This window comes from Salminus brasiliensis, chromosome 24, assembly GCF_030463535.1.
Source record: "Salminus brasiliensis chromosome 24, fSalBra1.hap2, whole genome shotgun sequence".
Taxonomy (NCBI): domain Eukaryota; kingdom Metazoa; phylum Chordata; class Actinopteri; order Characiformes; family Bryconidae; genus Salminus; species Salminus brasiliensis.
The window spans coordinates 22,564,049-22,574,649 of NC_132901.1; the positions used below are offsets into that span (position 1 = coordinate 22,564,049).

General features: G+C 43.2%; 1 protein-coding gene across 1 annotated transcript; it reads left to right on the forward strand.

The window, feature by feature from the left end:
* The first annotated feature begins 201 nt into the window (after positions 1–201).
* cisd2 (CDGSH iron sulfur domain 2) lies at positions 202–8,962 on the forward strand. The gene is made up of 3 exons (XM_072669874.1): positions 202–357; positions 4,397–4,611; positions 6,554–8,962. The coding sequence occupies exons 1-3, from the start codon at positions 228–230 to the stop codon at positions 6,641–6,643; spliced, it is 435 nt and encodes a 144-aa protein (XP_072525975.1). The 5' UTR covers positions 202–227; the 3' UTR covers positions 6,644–8,962.
* The last annotated feature ends 1,639 nt before the right edge of the window (positions 8,963–10,601 follow it).

The following is a 10,601-nucleotide window of genomic DNA, read 5'->3' on the forward strand; positions in this document are numbered from 1 at the left end:
GGCAGTAGGCGGGGCCTCCTCTTCTTGTCCAATCGGAGAACACCAACTCTGCTGATGCTGATTGGTTGACGGTGTTTTTGCCCCGCCTCATCCACTTACGCCGATTCACCATCGCTTTCTACGGCGGCGCCTTAATCAGCAGCCAATGGAAGCAACGTAGGAAAACTCCGCTCCTCGAGCCGCGCCGTGACGTCGGCAGACGCAGGGAAACATCTTGCTCGGTGCGAATGAAAAAGCGCCCACAGTCATTCAAGATGGTGCTGGAAACTATTTCGAGAATTATCAAAGTGCAGCTGCCAGCCTACCTCAAGAAGCTGCCGCTGCCTGAGACAATCGGAGGATTTGCCAGACTGACAGGTAAGGTCGCGCGCGGGTGTGTGGAGGTGTGTGGAGGCGCGCGCTGCTGTGTTGGAGACTCGGGGGAAGTTTTAGCCAGAGCTGCAGTTTTAAAAGTGAGGCTCCCTCTCCTCCTCTCCAGCAGTCCTGATGGCGGGGGGCTCTGTGGAGCAGGGTGGGGTGTGCAGTAGGTTATGCATGCAGTTATATGCAGTTATATGCAGTTTTCATCCAGTCAGTGGGAATGAAAGTAACAGTCAGTCCACATCTGCTGCAGGTGCAGAGGATCAGCTCACAGAGCTCCTCATACATCTGCCTGCAGTCACTAAAGCCATTGACTCTCATTAACTGACTTACAGAGGAAGTCAATGGGCAGTCAGTTCTATACACACACACACACACACACACACACACACACACACACACAGATAGTCAGTCAGACAGGCAGATGGAGAGATGGTAGATAAATGGGTAGACAGACAGATAGGTAGACAGACAGGCGGAGAGATAAAAAAATGGATAGATAGCTAGAGAGACACACACAGACAGACAGATATGTAGATAGATAGACAGACGGAGAGATAAATAGATTGATTGATTAAAAAATGGTCAGGCAGACGGGTAGATAGACAGACAGACAGACAGGCGGATAGACAGACAGACAGACAGACAGGCGGATAGACAGACAGACAGGCGGATAGACAGACAGACAGACAGACAGGCGGATAGACAGACAGACAGGCGGATAGACAGACAGACAGACAGGCGGATAGACAGACAGGCAGATAGATAGATAGACAGACAGGCAGATAGATAGATATGTAGACAGACAGACAGGCGGATAGATAGATATGTAGACAGACAGACAGGCGGATAGATAGATATGTAGACAGACAGACAGGCGGATAGATAGATATGTAGACAGACAGACAGGCGGATAGATAGATATGTAGACAGACAGACAGGCGGATAGATAGATATGTAGACAGACAGGCGGATAGATAGATATGTAGACAGACAGACAGGCGGATAGATAGATATGTAGACAGACAGACAGGCGGATAGATAGATATGTAGACAGACAGACAGGCGGATAGATAGACATACAGACAGACAGGCGGATAGATAGACATACAGACAGACGGGTGGATAGATAGACATACAGACAGACGGGTGGATAGATTGACAGACAGGCAGATAGATTTATATATAGACATACAGACAGACAGGCGGACAGATAGATAGACAGATAGATAGATATGTAGACAGACAGAAAGGCGGATAGATAGATAGATAGATATGTAGACAGACAGACGAACAGATCGATTTATATATAGACGGATAGACAGACAGGTCGCGGAGGGAAGGTCTTACATTGCAGCAGCACAAAAGTAATGAGAGTAGAAAGACTGCAGTGACTAACAGAGGTAAAGTATCTGTGCAGGTTTGTGCTGCGTGTCTGCAGAGTTACAGAACTACACCAGGCGCCTAACTAACACCTCAGTACAGGATCCAGCCCATACACTGTATATACACTATCTGCTTTTCTAAACACAGCAAGGATATTAATAGTGCTTAATAACCTCTGATCAGCTGCAGCTTTCATTACTAACAGTGTAATTAGACTGGGTTAATTAGATAAGTATAATCACTGTATTCAGTATAGGAGAGGATCTGAGTAGTAGTGTGTGTAATTGTGTATTTAATGTGTTTACATGTATCCTAAACATGGCTTTAAATATCAGGATACACAGTTTTACACTGGTAATAACCTTTTAATATCTTCTGCATTAGCATTACACAGAAATCATCCCAAACACAGCTTAGGTTTCTTATATCAGCCCAAGACGTTTCTAAATAAGCATCTGTTATTCACTCAAATTAAAGGTAAAATTAAAGGTAAATTCTGCTGACTTTTCAAAAGTCCAGCACAGTTTGTTGGTTGTGAAGCAAGCAAAGCCAAATTAAACTTTGGAAGAAATGAGGATTTATTCTAGATACTTTCCAGCTCGTTAGCTAACGTTATTAATGAGTGTCATAGGAACCAGAATTTCTCAACGTAAACAATAATAAAAAATATATATAAAACTTTTTTTTAATCATCTTCCAAGATGACATTACAATAATAATGCTAAAATTATGTTAAATCCATTTTTAAAAAGCATATTTCTTTATTTAAGTACAAATTATTTGAGATCCTGGTCGTATTCAATAGAAGTTAGCAGAGGTTATTCGTCTAAGTTAAACATACATACAAATTTAAGGCATATTTAAGAAATGTTTATAGTAAAACTGTCATGAAATGTTTTCTAAGACATTAAGGTGATGTTTTCACATCGATTTGGAGAAACCTACATTCTACAAAGGAACCTTTAAAGACTTCAAACATTCGGGACGCCGGGTTCCCATCACTGCCATTATACACAACTCCGACTCCGACGTGTCTCCAGAATGGTGTGTCCTATCAAACCTAGTCTGACTGGCTTTGTTTACGTCTCTGAAACTGCGTCCAACTGTCAAACCTCCCCTTTAAGGCTTAGCGGGTCACGTCTCGTGACTGTCACAGCGGTGAGGTGGGCACGCCTATGTCTGCAGTAACGCTACTGTACTGCGTGGAGAGGTTATAGAATGCGGGCTGCACCCCTCCCTCGGGTGATCCGTGCAGCCTGTGTTTTGTCAGGGAGGCTGAGAAGAGTGCTAGACGAGCGTTGGTAAAGCCTCCAGTTCAGGCCTCCTTTACCTCTGCTTCAACCCACAGCTGTGTCAAGCCATCAATCACGGGTGAAGGGAATCTTCAGTATGGATTTAATGTGGTTTGAAGATGATTCTCACTCCATTAGGTTCATAAGATTCGTCTGGGATCGTGCTCTGCAGTCATAACTCTTTGAAGTGAGCATGTAATTGGCTTAGGATTGTTTAATTAAGCATATTGCCTTTTTTCCTTTGCTCAGATTAGTCTGCACTAGATTAGCTTACCGTGAGAATCAACCTTAGGCCACTCTGTTCTGCCCCACTCTCCTAACTTTTTTGAGAGTTCTTGTGAACTCTATATAAAGGGGGTTCTTCAAAGGTTCTTTAGTGTAGTGTTCTTTACTGAATGCGTAAATGGTTCCTTATCTGGTTAAATGGTTCTTCCTATACAAGGAAAACCTCTGATTTATGGCTCTTTAAAATGCACCAATCTTCCATAACCTCAAAATCACTGACCGGAGCAGTGAATACCATTGATTATCTGGCTCCAGTGGCACCTGTCAAGGGGTGGCATCTACATAGGCATGTGTTGGAAGCAGATAAAGTGGCCAAGCATAAGATTTTAAGCCACTTCGTCAAGAACCAAACTGTGATGGCTAGACGACTAGAAGGTCGGAGCATCTCCATAACATCAGGCAGGCCGTGTGGGGTGTTCTCGGTATGCAAAAATGGTGGTCCAAGAAAGGACAACCAGTGGACCAGTGACCAGGTCAGGTTTCAGGGGCTTCCCAGGCTCATTGATGCTCCTGGAGGCCCCACTTCACAACTTTCATGGATCTGCTGCTAACGTCTTGGTGCCAGATACCACAGGACGCCTTCAGAGCCTCGATGGGTCTGAGCTGAGAGGTTTGGCTGATCAGCTACATTTGGGATGAAGAGCAAAATTTCCCAGAGCTGTTCCTTAATCAGGGAATGCTTCTGGATTTGGTCAGGTTCCCTTTGTGGAATGCTGTAGGCAGCCTTCCTGTCAAACAGCCATGAGGTATATGATCACAGCATGTGTTGCTATGTAGGCGGCGGTGTCATCGCCGCAGGTTGTTTTCGGTCCACTGTGTGAAGCTGCATGTTAAGAATGGAAATTGCAATTCCTTGGCGATCAATGGACCGACTAATGCGTTATTTCTGGAGGAATCCTGCAAGTAGTGCCCAGTAAATGGGACAAACGGAGTCCGAGAAGTGTGACGTAAGGTCAGAGGAAAGTTACTTACTGGGCTAACTGGACCAAATAGCTGGAATGGTGGAATAGCTTCCACAAAGTGGTTCAGAAAAGGTCCCTTTAATCAGGTTTTCACGTTGTTTGTGTGTTCAGTTTCAGAGTGGCTGCGCCTCCTGCCTTTGCTGGGAATCCTGGCTCTGCTGGGCTACCTGACCATCCGGCCCTTCCTGCCCAAGAAGAAGAAGCAGAGGGACTGCCTCATCAACCTGAAGATCCAAAAAGAAAACCCCAAAGTGGTCAATGAGATCGACATAGAAGACTTACGAAGCACCAACGTTTGCTACTGCAGGTGTTGGCGTTCCAAAACGGTGAGGACTGGGGGACAGGGGGGTGGAGTATGGGTTAGAGAAACTTCTAGGGTTTGCATGTGGAGAAACCTGAAAACAGACAGGCCGACGGATCCCAAGGAAATTGGAGAATCCTGAGGAAAGTTGCAGAACTTTAGAACTTAAACCAAGAGTTTTCTAGGATTTTTGCCAGAGCTTTCAAAGAAAACCTAGACAGAAAGATAGATCCAAAAGAAATTGAGGAATCCTAAGGGAAGTTGCCGAACCTATACCAAGAGTTTTTAAGGCTTTTGCATGTGCTCCCATAGAAAACAATCTTAGATAGACAGGCCCAAAGGATTTCTCCTGAAGGAAGTTGCAGAAATTTACGGCAAGAGTTTCTGGAATTTCTTCCAGAGAGAGAATAAGCCAGACAGAGTCCAAGGAACCTGGAGAATCCTGAGGGACGTTGCAAAACTTGCACCAATAAAGAGGTTTCTAGGATTTGTGCCTATGCTTAATTGGAAAACTGAATCAGAAACGGACAGACAGGTTCGAAGGAAACTGGAGAATCCTGAGGGAAGTTGAAGAACTTTAGAACTAAAACCAAGAGTTTTTTTGCCAGAGCTTTCATAGAAAACCCTAAGGGAAGTCCTAAGGGAAGTTGCCGAACCTATACCAATAGTTTTTAAGGCTTTTGTTTGCTCTCCCATAGAAAACAATCTTAGATAGACAGACTCAAAGGACTTTGTGGAATCCTGAAAGAAGTTGCAGAAAATTACGCCAATAGTTTCTAGAATTTCTTCCAGACAGACAGAAAGCCAGACAGAGTCCAAGGAAACTAGAACTAGAGAGGGACGTTGCAGAACTTGCACCAATAGAGGTTTCTAGGATATGTGCCTGTGCTTAATTGGAAAACTGAATCAGAAACAGACAGACAGACAGGTTTGAAGGAAACTAGAGAATCCTGAGGGAAGTTGCAGAACTTCAAAACTTCCAAAAACTAAGATATTTCTAGGAGTTTTGCCAGAGCTTTCCTAGAAAACCTAGAAAGAAAGATAGATCCCAAAGAAATTGAGGAGTCCTAAGAGAAGTTGCAGAAAATTACGCCAAGAGTTTCTAGAATTTCTTCCAGACAGACAGAAAGCCAGACAGAGTCCATGGAAACTAGAGAATCCTGAGGGACGTTGCAGAACTTGCACCAATAAAGAGGTTTCTAGGATTTGTGCCTGTGCTTAATTGGAAAACTGAATCAGAAACAGGCAGACAAGTTCAAAGGAAACTGGAGAATCCTGAGGGAAGTTGAAGAGCTGCAAAACCTGCACCAGGAGCATTCTAGGAATTCTGCCCGTGCTCCCATAAAAGACTGAATCACAGACAGACAGATTTCCCTACGTTTTAATGAGAAACCCCAAAAGCCAATGGCAGAATCTATGGCTGAAGGTAATCCAAGAAAGGGCATCTCACGTTTTTGCAGAGTCCATCCTGTACTGTGGCCAGAACGGCGAATTTCGGCCCTGGTTTGTGCATCAAACTTTGGCCTTGTTTAACCAAGTACAGACAAACATGTTTCTACTAGTATTACGTGTTGAACAAGACCCAGAGCACCTAGCACTAAAAGCGAAACAATGACTAGAGCTTAGCAAATGTCAGTGACTCAGTTAACGGCAGCAGAAGATAACTCGAGGACACGTTCACATTAATACGTGTCACAAAAAGCCTTAATTTACGTCCTCCTAATGGAGGAAGTTAGATTTGACTGGAAGTAGCCTATTGATACTCTGGCATGTTTTGCATATCTCCACATGGCCCATGAGGTTTTGGCTTCCTCTTTTCAGTACAGCATAAAAACGGCTGAGTCAAAGACCGTTGTGAAAGGGGGTGGTTGGTGAGGTGGTGTTGGTTTGGAGTTTGGCCAAAATGAAGTCTCATGTTGCAGCTTCATTATCAGCCCCTAATCCTGCGTTTGTCTTTCCTGTTGTAGTTTCCTGTTTGTGATAAATCACACATAAAGCACAACGAGCTGACCGGGGACAACGTGGGGCCGCTCATACTGAAGAAGAAGATTCTTTAATCCGGTCTTTTCGGCCATGAGGTGCGGACGGCAGAGCAGGCACTCTCACTTCCCTTCAAGGCTTCAAGGCAAAAGCCACCATCTCTTTTTCTCACCATTTAAAATGTACAGGTTCTCTCTCTAGGTTCTCTTCAGTGTGCCTGCTGCGTCTACTTAAATGTGTCCTACGTTGATTTTTCGCCTTGTCAAACGCTGCCACGTTGGTGTATGTTCGTATGCTGTGAAGCGTGGGCCTGGTCTTAAGGACCGCCACCCCTGTTGATCCAAAAGAGCAATGATTTTTGGCTTCTTTCTGGCCTTAAGCTGATCTGTTCATTCGTTTGTACTCTAAAGTGGTTTATTCAGTCTTGCCTTAAGTTAGTAAGTGCAATATAACTGGACCACGAGCATTAATAGCAACCTAAACACATTTCCATGGTGTTTTATTAGTTAAAATATTTTTTTAAGGAATTCTCCCAGCATTTTCAATTGTAACCTATATCTACTGCGTCTCTCATGATGATGATGATGAAGATAATTTCCATGTACCTACAATACAAGCCAGTGGTTGCTCTCGAAACTGTCCGTTAGCTCTGTAAAACATGTATCTGTAGTATAAATAAATATAGATGTTTAAGGACAGGTGGAAATCTGTACGATATGTTCTTTGTGCTAGGACTAGTTCAGCAAATTGAGGACTTTTGCAGCGCATTTATACTAAAAACCTTTGAAAATTAGCTTCAAGTTGGGTTCAAAACTTGAAAAGCAGCTTTAGTCAGACAGAGCCTCATGTGTGTCATCCTTAGACCGCTTTCAGATCAACAGTATTTTTGAATTCATGATATATGCTCATGTATTTCAAACATGTAGTCGCGAAATTCAGCAGCTGCCCATTGACGGCTGTTGTGAGCTAATGTGGGATCTGCAGGTTTTCTGCTCTTTTCTAATCAAACAGATTCTCCTTAAAATAATTGTTTGTGGTAATTGATTATGTGCGACAGGTGCAGTAGATAGAGGTGGGGTTAAAAAAATGCTGAAGTATTCCTTTAATCAATCAGGCTGCAATGGCAGTGTGCTAGGTCGGCCAGGTTGGCGCTCACACAATCGACTGAGACCGTTTCCAGAACACTTTCCTAAACTTTCCAGTTGTGCATCGTTGGGATCATCATCTCCTCTGTCAGTTATTATTATTATTTTTTGTTTGTTTGTTTGTTTGTTTGTTTGTTTTTCCCGGCTGCCGATTTCCGCGACGGTGATCAGGAAATATTAGTTAAATTATTTATGGAGTGTCGGAGGCTGGGTCACTTGTCCTCTCCCAGTAATACAGTTCCTGTAGAAGGGCTAGCAGCAGATACTTCCGTGTGTGTTGATGTGTTGTTTCATTACTGCAGAAATCTGTACAGATGACTCTAAATCGGGATTTTCTAAGAGCTGCGTAGCGCCTCGATGCCGTGCGACGCTCTTATCTCTGCGCTGCTCTTGGAAGAGCCAAACACGGTAAATCATAAAGAACCGGATACAATCCAAACAGATGTCTCAGATCCGTAGCAGTTCCGCGTCATTATTGTACTACATCCTTACCATCTACTTTATTAGAAACATCTACTTTAGACTTCGGCTCCCTGGCCACTTTATTGGAAACATCTGCCTTATGCGCCTCGGTTCTTATGTATCAATAATAAGGCCGTCCTGTACCCCAGTCATTCATCATGGGCTGGTTTCTGACCCCCGGACTGATGTTGGCCCAAATGAGTCAAAGGGTGTTTCTAATAAAGTGGCCAGCCTATATATATAGTTGCTGTCCTTGCAAAATCCTTGTATCTCTGTTTTTGAGGTTGATGTGAATCTGGTGATGTTCCCCACAGTGTTTCTGAATGATGAATGGACCAATAGGAATGCTCGAAAATGATCTCCACAGCTACCACTACGAATGCTGGTTCGAATCCCGGGTCATGCTGCTAACCATCAGCTGCCGGAGCTTAAGAGAGCACAACTTGCCTCATGTGCCTCATTGCCAGGGGTGGGTAGATGCCTACTTTAGTGTGGTGCTGCCTGGCACTGGCGTCTGGGAGCCGATGCATGAAAGCTGGGTGCCCGGCAGTACCTTCCTTGTGTGGAGAGCATTACATATGATGGGGGGGCTAAGGAAAATTGGCAAAGGAAAATTGAAGAAGCTTAAAAATGAGAAAAAAAGGTTGATATACAAGGTTTTTTGTGTGTGACAGCAACAATTTATTTATGTAATATTTTCATACGGTCATTAAAAAAAGTTACATTTGTAACTGTACATCTGAACGTGCCTAATTTTGTTTTTTTGTAAAATAAAAGATTAAACTTGAACTGTTTAAATTCATGTGTCTCATTAAATTGCCATTATTAAAGGTTCAGAGCCCCTCTGGATTAGACCTTCATTAATACAGAAATGAATAAATAAGCGTTCCCAATAAGAAGGTACAGAGGTGCAGTGGTGTTATTTGATACAGGGCTCTCTCATTTTACTGTGATTTGCATTCTGTGATCTGAAGCTCCGCTGTGCTGAGATATGCTTCCAAATGAGAACGGGGATTTCTCCCTGCTCTTTAAACAAATCCTGCTCTCTTTCTCCTCACTACATGCAGAACATGGCGCTTCAGATGAGGGAGGTAACCTTTAGAGGCTATGCCACGTTCCCAGTAACTATCTGCTCGGGTTAAAGGCAGCTGCTAGACTCGACAGCGATCCACACACGTCCATCCATGGACAGCGATGTGTCGGCCAGGAACGTCTACAACAGCTAACTGAGGCTGAAAACACACCTGTTAGAGGATAAAGCCTCATATCTGAGAGCGCAGAGTCGAGGGAATGGTCTTCCACTGTTTTCAGGCACATTTAGTAGACTGGCTCATCCAGGTTTGCTTGCTGTCCCTTTTAATCAAACTTAGCACGTCACTACAGTGGGCTTTTTCGTTTCTGTGAATCGCAGCAGTCCATTAGCTTCTCCTGTGCGAATGCTTGTGTGTGGAACCCTGCAATGGACTGGAGCCCAATGCACCCAATGATTCTGGGTATGCTCTGGACCTGCTGCAACCCTGCCCAGCAAAAAGCAGAGAAGATGATGGATGGCTGAATTATTTAAATATACAGTTAAATAATAATAATAATTTAATAATTGGTAACTGTGCTGGGTTAGATCTGACATTCTCATGGAGCAGTATTGGGCAGGTCCGCGTTAGACTGACGCCTCTATCTGTGTGAACGTCAAGTCATGTGTTTGTGGTGAGCGTGTAATCTTGTACAGTAACAGTAAAACGCCCTGTGCGGCTGGTGAGCGGTAATGTCCGGGGATGCACATTTATATGAAAAGTGACCACAGTGCTCTACTGACTGGTGTGATTCAGCTGGACGCTGCAGATGGTCGAATACGTCTTAAAAGCCAGTTTGGTGTTTTATCAGAAGCACCTTTGCCAAAACTGATACATTTGTTTGATCTTAATATTTATTTCTTATTTATTTGCTTTTTATTTATTCTTTCAATTTTACTGATCAAACAATAACAGTAGTAGTGTTGTCTGTAGTTAAATACCAAATACCTAAATAGTAAATACCTCAGTGGTCAGTAGGAGTAGCTTCAGAATCAGCAGTGAGCCAATAAAAGTAATAATAACAAACAATAATTCAGTAATAATTCTAAACTAATAATTGTTCAAATATCTAGAGTAGTGATTGGCCAATCAGCATGTTACTGGGATTAATTTTTCAAAATCTATCAAATAAAATTAAGTAAATTATAACATTTAATGTACCTAATTCATTACATAATTAAAATATATAAATAAAATAATATATAACAGATAAAAAAGAATAAATAGCACAGTCATGTGATGATTTGCGAGGAGGCTGAAGAGAGGGGAGGGGCGAACTCGGGGGACTTGGGCTGAAGTTCAGGCGGCTGCTGCTTGTGGTAGGAAGCCAGTCTCCTATCTGATAAGTGGAGTCAGAA

Bases quoted from the DNA above. Each gene is read 5' to 3' on its own strand.
- cisd2 (XM_072669874.1), top strand. From the start codon at position 228: ATGAAAAAGCGCCCACAGTCATTCAAGATGGTGCTGGAAACTATTTCG. The intron at 358-4,396 runs GTAAGGTCGCGC...TTGTGTGTTCAG, and splicing joins AGGATTTGCCAGACTGACAG to TTTCAGAGTGGCTGCGCCTC. The intron at 4,612-6,553 runs GTGAGGACTGGG...TTCCTGTTGTAG, and splicing joins GGTGTTGGCGTTCCAAAACG to TTTCCTGTTTGTGATAAATC.